We start from the raw sequence: 22,607 nt of genomic DNA, 5'->3' as shown, positions 1-22,607 counted from the left end.
GATTAATTAGCAATCTCATTGTGCGAGGCCCCTTGGGGAAGAGTGACCATAATATGGTGGAATTCTGCATTAGGATGGAGAATGAAACAGTTAATTCAGAGACCATGGTCCAGAACTTAAAGAAGGGTAACTTTGAAGGTATGTGGCGTGAATTGGCTAAGATAGATTGGCGAATGATACTTAAGGGGTTGACTGTGGATGGGCAATGGCAGACATTTAGAGACCGCATGGATGAATTACAACAATTGTACATTCCTGTCTGGCGTAAAAATAAAAAAGGGAAGGTGGCTCAACCGTGGCTATCTAGGGAAATCAGGGATAGTATTAAAGTCAAGGAAGTGGCATACAAATTGGCCAGAAATAGCAGCGAACCTGGGGACTGGGAGAAATTTAGAACTCAGCAGAGGAGGACAAAGGGTTTGATTAGGGCAGGGAAAATGGAGTACGAGAAGAAGCTTGCAGGGAACATTAAGGCGGATTGCAAAAGTTTCTATAGGTATGTAAAGAGAAAAAGGTTAGTAAAGGCAAACGTAGGTCCCCTGCAGTCAGAATCAGGGGAAGTCATAACGGGGAACAAAGAAATGGCAGACCAATTGAACAAGTACTTTGGTTCAGTATTCACTAAGGAGGACACAAACAACCTTCCGGATATAAAAGGGGTCAGAGGGTCTAGTAAGGAGGAGGAACTGAGGGAAATCTTTATTAGTCGGGAAATTGTGTTGGGGAAATTGATGGGATTGAAGGCCGATAAATCCCCAGGGCCTGATGGACTGCATTCCAGAGTACTTAAGGAGGTGGCCTTGGAAATAGCGGATGCATTGACAGTCATTTTCCAACATTCCATTGACTCTGGATCAGTTCCTATCGAGTGGAGGGTAGCCAATGTAACCCCACTTTTTAAAAAAGGAGGGAGAGAGAAAGCAGGGAATTATAGACCGGTCAGCCTGACCTCAGTAGTGGGTAAAATGATGGAATCAATTATTAAGGATGTCATAGCAGCGCATTTGGAAAATGGTGACATGATAGGTCCAAGTCAGCATGGATTTGTGAAAGGGAGATCATGCTTGACAAATCTTCTGGAATTTTTTGAGGATGTTTCCAATAAAGTGGACAAAGGAGTACCAGTTGATGTGGTATATTTGGACTTTCAGAAGGCTTTCGACAAGGTCCCACACAGGAGATTAATGTGCAAAGTTAAAGCACATGGGATTGGGGGTAGTGTGCTGACGTGGATTGAGAACTGGTTGTCAGACAGGAAGCAAAGAGTAGGAGTAAATGGGTACTTTTCAGAATGGCAGGCAGTGACTAGTGGGGTACCGCAGGGTTCTGTGCTGGGGCCCCAGCTGTTTACATTGTACATTAATGATTTAGACGAGGGAATTAAATGTAGTATCTCCAAATTTGCGGATGACACTAAGTTGGGTGGCAGTGTGAGCTGCGAGGAGGATGCTATGAGGCTGCAGAGTGACTTGGATAGGTTAGGTGAGTGGGCAAATGCGTGGCAGATGAAGTATAATGTGGATAAATGTGAGGTTATCCACTTTGGTGGTAAAAACAGAGAGACAGACTATTATCTGAATGGTGACAGATTAGGAAAAGGGGAGGTGCAAAGAGACCTGGGTGTCATGGTACATCAGTCATTGAAGGTTGGCATGCAGGTACAGCAGGCGGTTAAGAAAGCAAATGGCATGTTGGCCTTCATAGCGAGGGGATTTGAGTACAGGGGCAGGGAGGTGTTGCTACAGTTGTACAGGGCCTTGGTGAGGCCACACCTGGAGTATTGTGTACAGTTTTGGTCTCCTAACTTGAGGAAGGACATTCTTGCTATTGAGGGAGTGCAGCGAAGATTCACCAGACTGATTCCCGGGATGGTGGGACTGACCTATCAAGAAAGACTGGATCAACTGGGCTTGTATTCACTGGAGTTCAGAAGAGTGAGAGGGGACCTCATAGAAATGTTTAAAATTCTGACGGGTTTGGACAGATTGGATGCAGGAAGAATGTTCCCAATGTTGGGGAAGTCCAGAACCAGGGGTCACAGTCTAAGGATAAGGGGTAAGCCATTTAGGACCGAGATGAGGAGAAACTTCTTCACCCAGAGAGTGGTGAACCTGTGGAATTCTCTACCACAGAAAGTAGTTGAGGCCAATTCACTAAATATATTCAAAAGGGAGTTAGATGAAGTCCTTACTACTCGGGGGATCAAGGGGTATGGCGTGAAAGCAGGAAGGGGGTACTGAAGTTTCATGTTCAGCCATGAACTCATTGAATGGCGGTGCAGGCTAGAAGGGCTGAATGGCCTGCTCCTGCACCTATTTTCTATGTTTCTGTGTCTTGCTGATGGAGCAGATCCGCGGTCGGAAGCACACCTTGGTCTTGTGATCAAGCCAAGCCATTTCACTGTGTGTTATGGCTGCCAATAGAAATTTCTGGTTGGCACCGGATTGATCTGCCCCTTTTTGCTGTGCATCAATCTCTCCAAGCCTTTCGGTGTCAGGTGGCATGTCTCTATGCTCCACCTGGGTGGAGATATTATGGATAATAGCCCAATCAGACTAAATCCTGATTGTCTGCCTTAACTGTTCATTACCTCCAGCCCTACAACCCTCCACGATCTTTGCTCTCCTCCAATTCTGACCTCTTTAGCATCCCTGATGTTCTTCATTCCAACATTGGCAGCCATGTCTTCACCTGCTTGAGCCCCAAGTTCTGGAATTCTCTCCCGTAAGCTCTTTTGCCGCTCTACCTCCTTTAAGTCGCTCCTTAAAACCTACCTCTTTGACCAAGCTTTTGGTCTCCTGTCCAAATATCTCTTGATGTGGCCCATTGTCACATTTTGTTTGAGAATACTGATGTGAAGCACCTTAGGATTTTTTACTATGCTCAAGGTGCTATATAAATGTTGTTGTTCACTGGGCCAAGTTCATGTTGATATGGTCAGAAAATGCTGGAAATCTCAGCGGGTCAGGTAGCATCGGTGGAGAGAGCATCTGTTTTCTCTCCATAGATGCTGCCTGACCCGCTAAGATTTCCAGCATTTTCTGTTTTTATTTCAGGTTCCAGCATCTGCAGCATTTTGCTTTTGTATTCATGTTGATATGGTATTCTTCTCGTTGCTACATAGGGGACATCCTGGTTTAATATAGGTCACCCCAATTTGTAGTTTTTTTTATCGTGAGGATTCGTCTTCCCTTTCCACCCTCTACTCCCCCCACAAGACTCAAGTAGTAAAGGGGTTTGGTCAAGTTTGTCTATTTTTAATGTGTGCTTATGGTATCTATTCCCCCCATTTTATTTAGCAGCTGCTCTGTTACTTCTTTTACTCTCTGGTCCTTTCCTGAGTTTCCTATCACTTTTCTCACCACTGCTGTGCTCCATAGTATCCGTTATCCTCCATAGTGCACCAGATTGATTCTTGGGATAGCTTGGTAACTAAAGGTAAAGTGACTTCTAATTGTTGAAGATTGTTTGAATTTGAGTGTTTGTTTATAATGATTGGTGTTTTGCCATTAGTTACTGTTTAATTTCTGCAAAACCAGTTGCTTTAAAGATGACACTATTTAGATATAATTGTGCATCACCTCTTTCAGCGACATTCTTTGTGCGGAAAAAGATAGCAACACAAAGCTAGCACATCTGATGTTGGACAAAGCAGCTGAAAAACATCATGCCATAGTCTCAGCAGCAAAAGCAGAGGGAGAACATGCCAAAAAAGACAGAAAGCCATAGAGAGCGAGAGCGAGAGCAAGAGCCAGAGAGAACGAAAGCCAGAGAGAGTGAGAGCGACATAGAGAGAGAGCCAGAGAGAGCAAGACAGAGAGAGAGAGAGCGACAGAGAGAGAGAGAGAGCCAGAGAGAGAGAGAGAGAGCCAGAGCGCGAGAGAGAGAGCCAGAGAGCGAGAGAGAGAGCCAGAGCGAGAGAGAGAGACAGGGCGAGAGAGAGAGACAGGGCGAGAGAGAGAGACAGGGCGAGAGAGAGAGAGACAAGGCGAGAGAGAGAGAGACAGGGTGAGAGAGAGAGACAGGGCGAGAGAGACAGGGCGAGAGAGAGAGACAGGGCGAGAGAGAGAGACAGAGAGCGAGTGAGAGCCAGAGAGCGAGAACCAGAGAGCGAGAGCCAGAGGCATAGAGCGAGAGGCACAGAGCGAGATTGAGAGGCAGAGAGAGAGAGGGAGAGAGGCAGAGAGACAGAGAGAGGGAGGGGGAGAGGGAGAGAGGGAAAGAGGCACACAAAGAGAGAGCAGCACGTCAGACAGAGAGAGCGTGCAAGAAACAGAGATAGAGCATGAGATAGAGACAGAGAAATAGAGAGAGCATAAGAAAAAAAAGTGTGTGCAAGACAGAGAGGAGCAAGCAGAGGGGGGCAGGCAGGGGGCAGGCAGAAGAGGGTTAGGCAGAGGGCGAGGGAGTGGTAGGTAGAACAGAATTATCAAGATGGAAAGGGTATAGAATAGAATAAATATCAGAAAGCTAGAGGAAGGACATTACCTCTCTGGATCCGATCCAGAGTATACTTTACCGCACAGGCGAATAAACTGATTAAGCTATCTTTCAATTGCTTTTTATCCTTTAATCCTGATCGAGCTTTGACTACTCTGTCTGATTCCAATTTAATATATCTAACATACAGTACAATCATCCAGCTCTTGACATACTGAAATGTATTGTGATGGACCAAATTATAAACAAACTCTACTGCGTAAGAATTTAATTTTTGGAAAACAAGGCTGGCAAATAGCAAAAGATCAGCAGCGATATCTGGTTTAAAGGCACTGCTGACAAAAGATGATGAAAGGAAGAGTGAAGGAGCTGGCTTTAACAATTAGTTGAAGAGTAGTCAAAGGAAGGTGAAATGGATGAAAATGTGAATTGGGGTGGGTTGAACAGAGTCATGTTAAAGTGCACAAATGTTTCAATCCATTGTACCAGAGAATGGCAGGATGGGCATTTGAGCCTATGACTGCCTCTATACATCAAGTGATTGATACTGGCTCACGTCTCAGTAAAAAATCTTCACCAAAGTCTGGGGGAGGGGAGGGTAGGGGAGAAGGAAAATAAATGGAGATTGACTCACTGTTAAGTTAGTCTAACAAATCCAGCAGTCGAGTCAGAAATAATAAGGCCTAAGGCACAGCAGCAGGCCTTCCCCTTTGACTGGGAATTGGCCCAGGGAGAGCTGGAGAGAGAAGGAAAATGAATATAAAAATTTTAAATGGCCAAAAATAAAAATTAGGGGATGGAACACATAAGTAAATAGGAGCTAGAAAAGGTAAGTAGCCAGGGTAAGGATGGGGACGCTTTAATAAATCAAAGGCTTATTTAAAGAAAAAACCTGGCCATCTTGTAAAAAGAAAATGAAGTTGGCTGTCACACTAATTAATTGATCATAAGAAATTTAGTACTGGAAGCTGAAAGTGGCAGTTGGAATACGAAGTGGAGTATAACTGACTGAATGACAACATCATTAAAGCTGGGGAGTGAATTAAGTTTTATGAAAAAACATTTGAAGATTCTGAAAGGAAGAGGAGATTAAATGGATCTTAGTTTCTAATTTCTAAGAACTTGACAGCTATCCATAAGTTGAGTTATCTTAGATGAAGCAAAATATGACTCAATTTGAATAGAAAACAAAAAAAAACTGTTCTTGCCCCTTCCTTGAAAACAATGACGTTTTTATTAGTGGATTATGATTAGTTGGAATGGCTTAGCAACAACAGCAAGTTTATATTTTTATATCTTGGTAGTCTGTCGTATCCAACAAAGACGTTGATGTGCTAATCATCAATGGCATTTGTCTTCAAGTGGCTGTATAGGCCAATTCTGGATGCACATAGTCTCTTGCAGTCGGATAAGGGAAGTTCGATGTGCCTGATGCTGACAGTGCTGCCACCTGATGTCGTCTATCTCTAGTGTCCCGCAGGCGTTGACATCGGCTTTCTTCGAAGGTCTGGCAGGCAGTCCTCATCAGAGTTCGCCACTGGATTTTATTAGCTGCTGTATTCTCGAGGTCCTTTGGTCGGATGCCACAGTACTGGAGGTTAGCCTTGATGCAATCTTTGTAGCGCTTCCGGGGGCACCCCTGGTGTCTTCGACCTTCACAGAGCTCGCCGTGAATAAGCTGACGAGGGATCCTTGACTCATCCATGCGGATGACATGTCCAGCCCACCGGAACTGGGCTCGCATGATCATCACCTCAATGCTAGTTGATTGTGCTCTCTCCAGAGCTTCAAAGTTTGACACCCGGTCTTGCCAGCAGATGTGGAGTATAGATCTGAGACTGCGCATATGGAAAGCTTCCAACTTTTTGATGTGATGCCTGTAGGGTGTCCAGATCTCACATCCACAAAGGAGAGATGAGAGAACGACTGCTCGATACACCAACAGTTTAATTGACAGTCGGATGTGGTGGTGACTCAAAACCTTAGTGCGCAAGCGACCAAGTGCCTGGCTGGCTTTACAGATTCTTGCATCAATCTCCTTGTCCAAGGACCTATCACTTGATATGGTGCTGCCAAGGTACTTGAAGCTGTCCACTGACTTTAGTTGTATACTGCCGATGAAGAATGTGGGAGCAGGTGCTGTGATGCCAGGGGCAGGCTGATAGAGAACCTCGGTTTTACTAAGGCTGATGGTTAGGCCAAACAATTCTGTTGCCTCAGCAAAATTGTTGAGTATGAATTGTAGATCACTCTCCTTGTGTGCCATAAGGGCGCAGTCGTCAGCAAAGAGTGCCTCTAGGATGAGTCGTTTCCGTACTATGGTCTTTGCAGCAAGGCGGCGGAGGTCGAACAGTGAACCATCTAATCGATATTTCAGGTAGACCCCAAACTCCAAGTTTTTTATGGCATAGTTCAAGACGCAGGTAAAGAATAGGTTGAACAGAACTGGAGCGACTACACAACCTTGTTTCACTCCATTTGAGATGGCAAATGGGCCCGTGGTTGTGCCGTCTGAGAGCACTTCACCTGTCATGTTGTCATGAAACAGCTCGATGATGTGGACAAACTTCCTTGGGCACCCAAGTTGGTTAAAAGCACAGAAAAGCGCACACAAGATACAAGACAAGAAGATGGAGAATTTTTGTTTAAAGATGCAGGAGTCCCAAAATTAACAACAGAAATTATGGAAATGCACAACAGGTTTGTCAGCCTTGAAAAAAGTTTTGTTTTCGTTTTTGTTTTTAAGCACATTACAGTTTTTTTTGGGAAGTGAGCATACTCGATTCATTACTTAGTACACTGTAATGAGCCCAAGGTAGAGAAAATGAGAAGATACGGATGCATCAGGGTGTCGCCAATCAAATAGTGAATCGATCAAACATCATGTCATGGGCCAGAAAATATCATAAAATGAATGTACTCAAATTCAGAAGAGCTGATTTTAAAGCAATGAATGGGTGGCAAACTGGGAGATGAGTGCACAAATGAAGGACTTTTTAAGAATACGTTACAACCAGTATCGATGAGTTACTATCAAAACCTAAAGCTAACCATTAAATGGGGTGCTCGGTTGCTGTGTTGTACAAAGTCTGACCAGATGGAGGACCGAATAACTACTGTTTGATCTTCAGTCATCATTGGTGCTGTACTGGAGATCAAGAAAGAAAGTTTGTTTATAAGCCAACATGTTGAGGCATTTTCAGGCAAAGTTCTACAACAGTTAGCTTTGAAAGGTCACCTGACACTCCTCCAGTTTGGTTGCCGGGGTCAGGTCATGTCACAATACGAACTTCTCCAAAGCATTTAAAGAGATGTTTTGTCATTGCATTTTAACCGAGGGGGTCAGTGGATAAATTCACTGCTCAGTGTGATACACAAGAACATAAGATCATTAGAAATAGGAGCAGGAGTAGGCCACACGGCTCCTCGAGCCTGCTCATTTAATAAGATCATGGTTGATCTACGACCTCAACACCATTTTCCTGCCCTATCCCCAGACTAGGAAGGATTGAAGTTTAATCTTCAGTGTGCGTTAAGGAAGCTGTCCTCAAGCTTGGGAGTAATTAGGGGCTGGAGAGGAAAACAGGAATGTCTCTGTTCTTAAGAAGTATCCTGAGCCTACTGGAAGGTACGATGTTGAGTGAAGACAGTATCGGGCTTGGCTTTGATAAGTCTCCCTCCCAAGTCAAGGAGCTTGTAGACTCGCACATCGAGAATGATCGCTTGAAAGAAATATTTCAAGAGTTCTTGGCATCCACAGAACTTTACCACAACCTGAGACTGTCGTCAGCAAATGAGAAGGGGGAAGTGGTGGAAAGCTTAGAGAACACAACTATACTGCACTACAGAGCTTCAGAAGACCAACACAATACATCACCCACCAAACACCTGATCCCAGCTGCTCTGGGAGGTATTGAGTGCAATTCAGAAACTTGCATACTGGGAGAGAAAGAAAAATCAGTGGGAGAGGCCGCTACTGTCATGCTCCTGCTCAACTCCTAAAGCTTGGTTTCATAGTTGGGGGAAATGGAAAAATACCTTAGCTCATCCTCAATACAATACATTTATAACAGCAGCCACGTACACGTTACATTGGGTTCAAGTTTCGGATCCCCGCTAGAACAGCGCATATCGGAGAGGCCCGCTAATTTATAGAACAGAAATTGCGCCGAATGCTTACCTCGCGATTCTCCGATGTCTGTAGGCCCGTTTCCAACTCGGCACGGCACAGCAGGAGCTGCTGGGGGCGGAGCTACAGCCCTGCGCCAAAAACAGTGCAGGCAGCTGCGCGCGTGCGCAGTAGCTCCTGGCCCTCCCAGCACATCCTGTCTCCAGGCGACGACCCTATCCCTGGCCGAAGGAACGTCGTCCACATCCCGGGCCGAGTGGCCTGACACCTCTTACCTTATCGGCGACGGGCCCACCCGCCCGGCATCTCGCTGGGGGCGGGCCCCGCCCGAAGTCTTCCGCGGCAGCCCAGCTTCGGCGGCGGTGACCGGGCCCGCCTGACCAGCATCTCTGGGGGGGGCCTTCCCAGCACGCTGTTGGAGGGCTCCCGGTGCTGCAGTAGGTGAGTAGAAACGTAATTTTTTATTTATTGATTGATTTTTTAATTTTTTTTAATTTTTTTGATTTGTTAATTTTTTTATTTTTTTTTATTTTTAATTAAAAAACATTTTTTTGATTGATTTATTGGTTGACTTATTGATTTATTTATCCTTGATTATTGATGATGGCTCTTTATTTGTAAAAGTGAAGTGTTTAATGCTTGTAAACCCCTCTTCGCCCCCCCCCCACCCCTCGTTCCCTACGTCTGATTTCTAACGTGTAGGCAAGGTTTTTCTGAGCGTACAAAGATCTACACTTATTCCATTCTAAGTTAGTTTTGAGTAAGGTTTCGCTGCCTAAACTTGCAAAACAGGTGTAAGTGGCTGGACACGCTCCCTTTTGAAAAAAAAATCTGTTCTAAAATGAAATAGAACTGGAGCAAACTAAATGCCGAGAATTGCAATTTCTAAGATGCTCCATTCTAAACTAGTTGCTCCAAAAAAATAGGAGCAAGTCAGGCCGAAACTTGAGCCCATAGAATGTACAACACAGAAAGAGGCCATTCGGGCCAAGTGGTCCATGCTGTTGTACTTCCCTCTGCACAGACTTGCTGTTTGAAACTACTGCCAATGTCCTTTTAAGTTGAACCTCGTAACAGTTATTCCTTCAACTCATCCTGTAAAATCCAATTGGTCTACTCACTCTGGTATTGTTCCTCTCTGCTTTCAGTTCAGAGATCTCCTCCTCTTTCTCCAAAAGTTGTTCCCTGCAGGCATTCAATTCCTTTGTGAGTGCGGCAAACTCCTGCAAAAGGAAACAGAAGATTGGCACATCAGTTTTCTAATAATTCAATACAATACATTCAAGCATTTAATGGAAATCAAAAATATATGTTGGAGTCAGGAATTATCTGTTCCAGGTGAAGTTCGGTAAACTTGCTCCTTCTATCAAGAATCCACACAGATCACTAACAACTGCAAAAGTTGAATGCTCCAACGTGGTCATGAAAAAATAAAGTCTGCTGTTTTTTCCAAAAAGAAAAAGGCCTCCCCATTATCAATACACTCCTGTTTTTGCACTGGAAAGCCATTTTAGGAACAGCTAGCTGCCACTCCTAGATCACTGACCTCAGTTCAACATTAGTAACATGGGAACCACATACGGCAACCGAGGGGTTATAACCTGGCAGGTGAGTAAGAGTGCACAACGGCACAAGAGTGCATGGGACTGCATAAGTACATGTGAAGGGAGTGTAAAAGTAGATAATTGTATTACAGTTTGACACCAATAAGGTAGATTCATATCATTATCAATAATACAAAACCTGCACTGTTATGTTGAACAGGAGGAAAGAAAAGGAATGGGGTTGATAGAGCTAGTAAAAATATAGCTTTTTTTTAAGGCTTTTGAAAGCAGTAAGAAGGTTGTAAGGTGGAGGGATTTTGGGACCGAGTACCAGGATATGAGGGAGACGGTAAAGGGTACCAAGTCCTTGGTGGTGTGAAGAGGACAGGAAAGGAGTTGATCATTGTCAGAGGAATAAAGTAGGCAAGTTGGAACCCAAGACACCAGATGTATAGCAAAGCTCTTATGATAAGGATACGGATTTTGAAACTGATTTGTAGGTGCTCAGGGAGTCAGTGGTACCTGTCTGGGGTAATGGAATTTGAACAAGTAATTACATGGGCATTGACATTCTAAATGAGTTGTAATTGATGTCGAGTGGAAGTAGGGAGGCTGGCTAGTAAAGCATTGAAGAATTCTAGCCTCAAGGTAATAGACTTTAATTAGACTCTCAGCAGGAGTGAGGGAGAAAGGCAGGGATGTTTCCAAGGTAGAAGGCTGCAGTCATGGTGATGGAATGTATGTTGCAAAGAAGCTCATTGCAGGATCAGGTGGCACACCACTGGATCAGCCCATCAAAGGACCTGGTGCTGAGCCACGTGGATCGAGACACACCCAGGTTCAGTCTCAGCTCTGTGCGGACGTGGCTCGTCTTGGAGTAACACTAAGGACACAACAGTTAGGATAGGAGTCCTCAAGTTAGGGGAACAGGCAGATAAAGGGTGTCTACAAAACCATGGGAGAAAGTGTGGATTCCAACTCTTGATTACAATCCAGTGACAACTGATGGAAAGTGTGAGCTTAGATATCAATGAGAAGAGTTTTAGATTTGGCCACAATGTCTTCTCCATCTTAAACAGACTGCTGGCACTCGCTATCTGAGCCTAAATAGGAAGAATCGTCATGCAGACCAGATAGCTTCCAGCACCCATGGGACCAATCCTCTTGCATAAATCACCATCTTCAAGACAAAAGAAAATCAGCCCCATCAGCCAAGGATCTTTTAATCGAACACTCAATATCAAACCAGCAACCGAACATATCTTGAATAGAAGTTAGTGTAGATGCTCAAAACATAATCCAATTGACTTCATAAACCAAACCTCTCACAGACTTTGAGTGTGTTGACTTCACATTAAATCAAAACAAAGCAGAGAGAGAAAACACAAAGACCATCATTAATCTATTGCAAGGAGGCCAAAAAGCAAATAAATGAACTCAAATGAAATGGAAAGCTATTATTAAATATGAATACATACAACAAAATTGTGGCAATCTTGTATGGTGCCAAAAATGCCAAGGCCGATGAAAAACATGTCTGCAATAATGCCCAAGGATTAAACAACTCTATTTTTCCAGCAATATTAATTGTTTTAATGACATGTATTCACTACCATCAAGAACTAAGGGATTCTAGACAATACAAATTCCAGAATGCGAAGAATGGCCCTGACAACTGTCTCTAAGAACATTGTTTTCATACTGCTGTAGAATTGAGAATACAATGAGAAGTTCTAGGCCAGCTTCACATCCGACAGCTCCAGTTACAACAGAGCTGTCCGAGCATGGTGACAATGTTTCACCCAACTGTCCCAGTTGCCTTGGTTTTAGTTGAAAACTGTGTCAATGCTGAAGGAACTGAAGCACAAAGCCACAGTATTGTGAACTTCAAAATCTCAATTCTGGTGTTCCGCTGCACAGTTAGTGAAAGAATTTCACATGGAGATAGGTCAAAAGAATCAGCGGGATTCAGTCACCCAACACAGGCTAGTTTCTGTATTTTAATTCAAAGACATCTTATTCATGTGAAATATTTCACTGCATGCAATCTCACTGAAAATGTCTATCAGGAATGATGAAATAAAAACAAATGAGAGAAATAATTTTTCTCAACAAGAAATGGTTTGACCTTGGCTCAAAATTTCTGGTGTTCTCCTTGGGAGGAAGAGTTAGCCTGTACCTGCAGAAGCTACAGGCCAATTGGAGCCATCCAAATGAGGCAGGAAGACATTTTCCAGGCCTTTCACCTCAGATGCCAGCTTGAAAATGCTTGCTGGTTGCTCAGAACGGGGGCACCCAGAGAAATATGGCACTGTGATCTGCCTCTGGACAAGAAGGGTTCTGGGGGTCCTAGGAACAGGCTGAAGAACAGAGAAGCACATTTTTTTGAATGTTTCAGTCACCTGCCAGGGTATTCGGTCAAATCAGGAACTTCTGGCTGCTGATACCTATGCTCAGCCTGGAGGTCCTAGATTCCGAGACCTGACATGCACCTCATTTTCCAGTCCCTTCCAGCAACTCGAGGCCCTGCCAGGGACCTGTGCCTGAGGTGCAGAGACTCCTGGCCAGGACTGCTCCTGTCCTGTGTTGGGGGCAGGAGAATGTAGCCTACACTGTTTGCACAGGTAAACCAAGTACAAGAGTAAACCAACCAAGCCACCTGGGTGTCCTTGTACACGAATCTCTAAAAGTTAACATGCAGGTACAGCAAGCAATTAAGAAAGCAAATGGTATGCTGGCCTTTATTATAAGAGGATTTGAGTATAAGAGTAAAGATGCCTTACTGCAATTATATAGGGCCCTGGTGATACCACATCTGGAGTATTGTGTACAGTTTTGGTCTCCCTATCTAAGGATATACTTCCCATAGAGGAAGTGCAACGTAGGTTCACCAGACTGATTTCTGGGATGGGGGGATTGTCCTACGAGGAGAGATTGAGTAGACTAGGCCTATATTCTCTAGAGTTTAGAAGAATGAGAGGTGATCTCATTGAAACATACAAAATTCTTACAGTGTTTGACAGGGTGGATGCAGGGAGGATGTTTCACCCAGCTGGGGAGTCTAGAACCAGTTGTCACAGTCTCAGAATAAGGAGTCGGCCATTTAGGACTGAGATGAGGCAAAATTGCTACGCTCAAGAGGGTTGTGAATCTTTGGAATTCTCTACCTCAGAGGGCTGTGGAGGCTCAATCATTGAGTATAGATTTTTGAATATTAATGGATTCAAGGGATATGGGGATAGGGCAGGAAAGTGGAGTAAAGATCAGCCATGATCTTATTGAATGGTGGAGCAGGCTCGAGAGGCCGAATGGCCTACTCCTGCTCCTAATTCATTTTCTTATGTTCTTATGAGTGGCATGTCAGACTAGATCATTAAACACAAGAGGTACACCAAACTCTACCAGTTCACTCAGTAACATTTTGGTGACGGTCACAATCTTAAGCCTACCATTCCTCCTTTGAATCCAGGTTCTCACAACCAGTGAGCTGTAAAAAGAGGGTCCTACACACACACGAAGGACCACATGAAGGTCCACATCTACTGAGCACCACGTGAGGCGGAGGTGGAAGATCACTGGACTGAAGGCTGTATTATGAGCAGCACTGCACTGATTTAACATGCAGACATAGAGCACAACAAAACACAAGAGGCACATCAGAGTGGAACAACATCAAACACAAAAGGCATGTCAAAGTCGACCAAACCAAAGAGACACATCAGACTAGGCCAAAATGAACACACAAGAGGAACATCAGAGTAAACCAACATCAAACAGGAGAGGCAGAGTAGATCCATGTATATACAAGCTGCAAGATCTATACGATTCTCACATCACCGACAGACTAATGGATGTGCAACTGAATTTTTTTTTTAACTAATTCCATCAACCAAGTTCTCAAAGGCAACATTTCTCAAAGATAAGCAACCAAAGTCTTTCACAAACATCCAATAAAACCCACGCACACTTGAACTCACACAGAATCAGAACAGCAAGATGAATGCACATTTCACAGCAAACAGCAAAAAAAAAATTTGAATAAAATATATATACTTAATATAACTGAATCATTTACATTATTTGTTCCATTATTAATACAACTTTTTGAACTAAAGAAGAATCATTTACATTATTTGTTCCATTATTAACACAACACATTACGGAACAGATCCAAACAGTAAACATGGTCCATGTGGAATAGTTGCTGCTGAGCCTTCAGGCAGCAAAGCATTCACGGATGAGCTGCTGGCACAAGGCTCGAATAATCGTTAAAGGGGCACGACGGCCCGCCCTCCTCCGCTGTCGTGCTCCGGGTTCAGGTAGTTGCATGGCTTCCTCGTCCTCCTCCTGCTCCTCCTCCTCATCTTCATCATCTGCATCTTCCTCCTCATCATTAGCCACTCTCACCTCAGGTGGGTCTTCTACTACCCGATGCTGTTGCCTCAGGATGGCTAAGTTGTGCAGCATGCAGCAGATAACAGTGAACTGACCGACAATCTCAGGGGAGTATTGCAAGTAGCCTCCGGAATGGTCCAAGCATCGGAAATGCTGTTTCAAAATGCCAATGGTCCTCTCTATTATGCTGCGCATCGCAATGTGTGACATGTTGTATTCCTGGTCAGCTTCCATCCGGGTTTCGGGTAGGGGCGTTATGAGCCAGGTGGCGAGGCGTACCCTTTGTCTCCCAGCAGCCAGCTCTGCCCTTCTGGCTGCTGCTGAAACATGGCAGATATAGCATTCTCGCATAGGATGACAGCATCATGGGTGCTCCCAGGATATCTTGCATTAACTGCCATGATACGATGCATGTTGTCACAGACAAGCTGCACGTTCATCGAGTGGAAGCCTTTTCTGTTCTTGTAAATCTCGGAATCCTCCAAAGGTGCTCGCAAGGCGATATGGGTACAATCAATGCAGTCCTGTGCCTTGGGGACGCCAGCAATCCTGGAGAAGCCCACACCCAGGTCACGCATTGCCTGGGCGGTCATGGGGAACTTTATGTAGTCATTCCTCCAGGCATATAGTGCAGCAGTCACCTGCCGAATGCAGACATGTGTTGCATGTTGAGAAATGACGCACACATCCCCAGTTGTGGCCTGGAATGATCCAGATGCATAAAATGAAAGTGCAGCTGTAACCTTCACTTCAACTGACAAAGCAGTCCTCCTGACGCTTCTAGGGTGCAGGTCTGTTTTTATTAACTCTCAGATCTTGGTTACAACTTCTTTGTGGAAACGCAGCCTTCTCACACAGTCTGCATCACCTAGGTGCAGATATGAATACCTGTCTCGATATACCCAATGTAGGTAAGGCCTACTGCCCATCATCCTACATGCTCTGAGGGTCCTCAGGTGATGCTGTCTAATCAATCTTCTCCTCCGCAGCACCATCATGCAGAAGGCTTGCACGAGGTATGGCACTGTCAATATTGCCCACATAATTAAATTGTAGCTATGCAACAACCTCAAAACAGTAAGATAAAAGTACTCACAACTTTTCTTCCCTCTCTCTCCTAGTATGGACCACACCCTGGTCTGCGCATGCGCAATGGGCTTGCTTACAAAGGGAATCTAGGCATTCAATAAAGACATTTGGGGCAACAAAGTGTAATGCAATTCTTGAAATGTTTTTAAAGTACCACCTCACCACCTCACCTCTCGTCACTGGGCTTGAGGGTCAGAGCGTTGGCCGGCAGAATCACTCCCTCGCCCGGACACAGGGACTCGGCTTCCACACCCCCACTGCCTCCCCGGGCTTCTTTTGAAGCCGAGCCCCAAGGTCCTGTGTTTTTGACTTTCAAAAAATTAAGATTTATGATGCATATTCTCTGCCTTCTTCACTCCCTCCAAAACTTCGGCTAAAAACAATTTTGTAATGTGTGCTGATTTTTGTTAAGTGCTCAAAGTTTTTTGGGAGTGGTCACATATGCCACCGTAGAAAAAATGTAAGTTGTCCAAACTTGCTTAAATGTCAAAAACTGCCGCAGACATCAGGTTACGCCCCCATGACACAAAAAAATCGTAGCGTAAAAAAAATCATACCGAAGTGAATTACGCTGCCGCAGAAACTTTGGGGATACTTGGAGATTTTTATTTACACCAAAACAACGGCGAAGATAATTGGGGAAAATTGAGCCCCATGTTATTATTTTATTTGCAGAGTAGGATTTATTTGATGTGCCATTTCCATTCTCTCACCTTTCCTCATGGGAGCATGCATATTAATATGATTAGCTGAGGCATACAACACTATGGTCTGTCTTCAGGAAGCATTCCTTGCAATTCACCACATTGAGACCAGAATTTTGCTGCAACCACATTTCAGCTTAAAATCTCCTGGACAGTCCTAATCTCCTGCAAACCTGCTTATTGAGGGAGAGTAGTGAATGTCAGGACCACAGCAGTCAATATTGATTTGTGGAAACTAATCTAATCGTGTCTGGGACTTAATATGCACACACAGATTGTAACCATAAACATTAGGAAGGCAGACAAACCTCAATCGAACGATTTAAGTAAGGCTTCGATATATACTGGAGGCAGGCAAACAGAATAATTCATAAGGAAATACTGGAACAGCAAGTGTGCTGAAAGAGTGAAACCAGGAATGTCACAAATGGCTTATAAAAGGTCTTACTAATTGTCAAATAAAAACTGTATATTTGTTCTCAATTATATGTTTTGTTTATAATCACAAAAAAATTTAATACATAGAGAAAATTCATAGAAATTTGTGCGGCAAGATTTTAATTTTCACAAGCAAGACCGCACAATATTACGTTTGACCAATTAACTGTGGGCAGTGAGTACATTATAACCCCTGCTACAAAAAAAGGCTCACAATAACAAGTATTTTTAATAATGTGTGCGATTTGGCTTCAGCCTTATTGCATAACCAGGCCACAAGGATTTGATCAGAGAAGCAATAAGATAAAATACCTTCCGCTTCTTCCCCTGCCCATACTGTGGAGTCAACTGCCATGTTACACTGTTGATGGGCTTAGACTACAGCTTTAGAATCAATATGAAGCAGTGTTAAACCGGACTTAAAATGTGCCCTCAAAATCATTTGAACCCCCTTGGAGTTAACTTAAATGTTCACAGAATCAATCATAGACAGTCCCTCAAAATCGAGGAAGACTTGCTTCCACTCTAAAAGTAAGTTCTTAGGTGACTGAACAGTCCAATACGGGAATTACAGTCACAGGTGGGACAAACAGCCGTTGAAGGAAAGGGTGGGTGGGGAGTCTCGTTTGTCGCATGCTCCTTCTGCTGCCTGCATTTGATTTCTGCATGCTCTTGGCTACGAGACTCGAGGTGCTCAGCGCCCACCTGGATGCACTTCCTCTACTTAAAGCGGTTTCTGACCAGGGTCTCCCAGGTGTCGGTGGGGATGTTGCATCTTAACAAGGAGGCTTTGATGGTGTCCTTGAAACGTTTCTTCTGACCACCTGGGGCTTGCTTGCCGTGTAGGAGTTCCGAGTAGAGCGCTTGCTTTGGGAACCTTGCATCAGACATCTTGAATTTAAACCCACATATTACTAAACCAGTGGAATAAGTGTATCACCATTACCCTTTCATAACCCCTAATCTTGAAGACTGCTAGCAGATCATCACTTAACCTTCTCAACTCAACTGACAAGAATCCTCACTTCTCAAGTAACATTGGTGCCAGCTCCCAACATGTTGTTCTTGCGCAGCCAATGGCAACCTCAAAGTAAGCTTGTCAATGCACAAGTGACAGCTGTTATTAAGACCCGGTTTAAAAACCTTCTCACCACTGGCCACAATGAATCAAGTTACAAGTCTACAGCACAGAAACAGGCCATTCCACCCAACTGGTCGATGCCTGCATTTATGTTCCACACGAGCCTCCTCCCATCCTTCTTCATCTAATCCCCGGGGCCTGATAGTCTGCATTCCAGAGTACTTAAGGAAGTGGTCCCAGAAATAATGGATGCATTGGTGATTATTTTCCAACAGTCTATCGACTCTGGATCAGTTCCTATGGACTGGAGAGTAGCTAATGTAACACCACTTTTTAAAAAAGGAGGGAGCGAGAAAGCGGGTAATTATAGACCGGTTAGCCTGACATCAATAGTGGGGAAAATGTTGGAATCAATTATTAAAGATGAAATAGCAGCGCATTTGGAAAGCAGTGACAGGATCGGTCCAAATCAACATGGATTTATGAAAGGGAAATCATGCTTGACAAATCTTCTGGAATTTTTTTGAGGATGTAACTAGTAGAGTGGACAAGGGAGAACCAGTGGATATGATGTATTTGGACTTTCAAAAGGCTTTTGACAAGGTCCCACACAAAAGATTGGTGTGCAAAATTAAAGCATATAGTAGTGAGGGTAACGTACTGACGTGGATAGAGAACTGGTTGGCAGACAGGAAGCAGAGAGTCGGGATAAACGGGTCCTTTTCAGAATGGCAGGCAGTGACTAGTGGTGTGCCGCAGGGCTCAGTGCTGGGACGCCAGCTATTTACAATATACATTAATGATTTGGATGAAGGAATTGAGTGTAATATCTCCAAGTTTGCAGATGACTCTAAACTGGGTGGCGGTGTGAGCTGTGAGGAGGACACTAAGAGGCTCCAGGGTGATTGGACAGATGAGGTGAGTGGGCAAATGCATGGCAGATGCAGTATAATGTGAATAAATGTGAGGTTATCCACTTTGCGGGCAAAAACACGAAGGCAGATTATCTGAATGGCGGCAGATTAGGAAAAGGGGAGGTGCAACGAGATCTGGGTGTCATGGTACATCAGTCATTGAAAGTTGGCATGCAGGTACAGCAGGCAAATGGTATGTTGGCCTTCATAGCTAGGGGTTTTGAGTATAGGAGCAGGGAGGTCTTACTGCAGTTGTACAGGGCCTTGGTGAGGCCTCACGTAGAATATTGTGTTCAGTTTTGGTCTCCTAGTCTGAGGAAGGACGTTCTTGCTATTGAAGGAGTGCAGCAAAGGTTCACCAGACTGATTCCCGGGATGGCAGGTCTGACATATGAGGATAGACTGGATCGACTGGGCCTTTATTCACTGGAGTTTAGAAGGATGAGAGAGGATCTCATAGAAACATATAAAATTCTGACGGGACTGGACAGGTTAGATAAGAGCATAAGAACATAAGAATTAGGAACAGGAGTAGGCCATCTAGCCCCTCGAGCCTGCTCCGCCATTCAATAAGATCATAGCTGATCTGGCCGTGGACTCAGCTCCACTTACCCGCCCGCTCCCCGTAACCCTTAATTCCCTTATTGGTTAAAAATCTATCTATCTGTGACTTGAATACATTCAATGAGCTAGCCTCAACTGCTTCCTTGGGCAGAGAATTCCACAGATTCACAACCCTCTGGGAGAAGAAATTCCTTCTCAACTCGCTTTTAAATTGGCTCCCCCGTATTTTGAGGCTGTGCCCCCTAGTTCTAGTCTCCCCGACCAGAGGAAACAATCTCTCCGCTTCTATCTTGTCTATCCCTTTCATTATTTTACATGTTTCTATAAGATCACCCCTCATCCTTCTGAACTCCAACGAGTAAAGACCCAGTCTACTCAATCTATCATCATAAGGTAACCCCCTCATCTCCGTAATCAGCCTCGTGAATTGTCTCTGTACCCCCTCCAAAGCCAATATATCCTTCCTTAAGTAAGGTGACCAAAACTGCATGCAGTACTCCAGGTGCGGCCTTACCAATACCCTGTACAGTTGCAGCAGGACCTCCCTGCTTTTGTACTCCATCCCTCTCGCAATGAAGGCCAACATTCCATTCACCTTCCTGATTACCTGCTGCACCTGCAAACTAACTTTTTGGGATTCATGTACAAGGACCCCCAGGTCCCTCTGCACCTCAGCATGTTGTAATTTCTCCCCATTCAAATAATATTCCATTTTACCGTTTTTTTCCCCAAGGTGGATGACCTCACACTTTCCGACATTGTATTCCATCTGCCAAACCTTAGCCCATTCGCTTAACCTATCTAAATCTCTTTGCAGCCTCTCTGTGTCCTCTACACAGCCCACTTTCCCACTAATCTTTGTGTCATCTGCAAATTTTGTTACACTACACTCTGTCCCCTCTTCCAGGGGACAGAGTGTAGTGTATATTGTAAACAGTTGTGGTCCCAGCACCGATCCCTGTGGCACACCACTAGCCACCGATTTCCAACCCGAAAAGGACCCATTTATCCCGACTCTCTGCTTTCTGTTCGCCAGCCAATTCTCGATCCATGCCAATACATTTCCTCTGACTCCGCGTACCTCTATCTTCTGCAGTAACCTTTTGTGTGGCACCTTATCGAATGCCTTTTGGAAATCTAAATACACCACATCCATCGGTACACCTCTATCCACCATGCTCGTTATATCCTCAAAGAATTCCAGTAAATTAGTTAAACATGATTTCCCCTTCATGAATCCATGCTGCGTCTGCTTGATTGCACTATTCCTATCTAGATGTCCCACTATTTCTTCCTTAATGATCTACTGTTTCTACATTCACCAGTTTTGTATATTTATTGTAGCAGTTGATACAGGAAGAATGTTCCCGATGTTGGGGAAGTCCAGAACCAGGGGACATAGTCTCAGGATAAGGGGTAAGCCATTTAGGACTGAGATGAGGAGAAACTTCTTCACTCAAAGAGTTGTTAACCTGTGGAATTTCCTGCCGCAGAGAGTTGTTGATGCCAGTTCAAAAGGGAGTTCGATGTGGCTTTTACAGCGAAAGGGATCAAGGGGTATGGAGAGAAAGCAGAAATGGAGTACTGAAGTGCATGATCAGCCATGATCATATTGAATGGTGGTGCAGGCTCGAAGGGCCGAATGGCCTACTCCTGCACCTATTTTCTATGTTTCTATGTAACCCTACCAGCATATCCTTCGATTCCTTTCTCCCTCATGTGCTAATCTCGCTTCCGCTGAAATGCATCCATGCTATTTACCTCAACTGCTCCTTCGGGTAGCAAGTTTCACATTCCTACCACTCTTTGGGTAAAGAAGTTTCTCCTGAATTCCCCATTGGATTTATTAGTCACTATCTCATATTTATATGACCCATGCTTTTGGATTCCTTCACAAGTGGAAACATCTTCTCTATGTGAAAAAATATTTGTCTCCATATTCATAATACAACATTTCCCAGAACTATAGGTGTAAAATTCGACAGTGTTTGTGTTGAAAGATGCATTGTGTGATAGTAAATAACATTCAAGGTTAGAACACTGCAGACAAACTAGAAAAGAAGGAAACTACAGACAACTTACTTGAGACGTATCCCAGATGCTACAACAGGGGACAACAGATTTTTCTTTCATGTATGGATGTAGACTTAAACAGGAAGAGGTCAATTTCTACCCATCACTTTATAACATAAACTGAACAATTCTAACATTTCCAACTCTCAGCCACAAATTAACATAAATAAAAACAGAAAATGCTGGAAATACGCAGCAGGCCAGGCACCATCTGTGGAGAACGAAGCAGAATTAACATTTCAGATCGATGAGGAAGTTTGAGATGTAACTATCGAGTATTTCCAGCATTTTCTCTTTTTATTTTGGATTTCCAGCATCCGCACTATTTTGCTTTTGTTTGACATAACATGCTATGCCATTAAACCTACCTCCGGCTGTGATTTAGAACTTAGTTTTTCTACATTAAACACAGCTAATGTGTTTTGCAATTTTAAAGCCAAGTTACTGCTCTCTACCTGATGCTTATGTTTTCCATCATCTAATTCTTCACTAAGCACATGTATAACAAAGCAATTATTTGTTTACATCAAACTATCTTCAATACCTTTGGGGTGAGCCAAGAATGGAGTAGATTTAACCAGTGCTGTGTTTTGTTCCTCCTGATGACCAGACTGTGGCTGGAACTTTCAACTGAGCTGTCTCATTACATATAGAAGCCCTAGAAAATAACCTAACTCCTGATCCACTGTTTCTACATTCACCAGTTTTGTATATTTATTGTAGCAGTTGTTAAAAAATGATAAAGCAGAAATCTTTGAATTAAATTTACACCTGGACAAAAATCTTCTATTAAAATGTTCTCTGCATTCCTCCTGCCTTTCAAACATGTTCAGTATATGTACTTTACAGCTACAAGAATTTCAATTATAGCAATCGAATGACTGACACTCACCGTGATCCTTGGTGACATTTTATTGAAAACAAGAATGTTCCATTCTGAAAATCTACTCAGATTACCAAGTCTTGAAATGAACCCTGCAACACCACTCAATGCCATCACTTATAACTGAAGACAGGGCTGTGACTGACAGCACACGGTTGGCAAGAGTCTGCTTTTTGAGGTTTTACTGGCGCCTGTTCACGGTTGTAAGCGGGGCGGATTCCAGTTCTGGCTGATTCCACTGCCTAAAGCGTAGAGGTTCATTCGCCTTGTTAGGCCATGGGGATCAACCGTGGAAAAGTGTTTCAGGAACCACCATGCACACAGTGCAAAATGGAGTTCGCAGGTATGTGAAA

General features: G+C 43.9%; 1 protein-coding gene across 1 annotated transcript in view; it reads right to left on the bottom strand.

Annotated features, from left to right (window-relative positions):
• Positions 1-22,607, bottom strand: part of ppfia4 (PTPRF interacting protein alpha 4) — an 846,733-nt gene that overhangs the window by 196,214 nt on the left and 627,912 nt on the right. The window contains exon 2 of the mRNA XM_070858909.1: positions 9,691-9,792. Coding sequence (XP_070715010.1) covers positions 9,691-9,792 — 102 coding nt within the window. The remainder of the gene's footprint in view (positions 1-9,690; positions 9,793-22,607) is intronic.

Source organism: Pristiophorus japonicus, chromosome 17 (genome assembly GCF_044704955.1).
Source record: "Pristiophorus japonicus isolate sPriJap1 chromosome 17, sPriJap1.hap1, whole genome shotgun sequence".
NCBI classification, from domain to species: Eukaryota; Metazoa; Chordata; class Chondrichthyes; family Pristiophoridae; genus Pristiophorus; species Pristiophorus japonicus.
The sequence above is the reverse complement of the archived record's forward strand: the minus strand, read 5'-3'. Positions and strand labels throughout refer to the sequence as shown.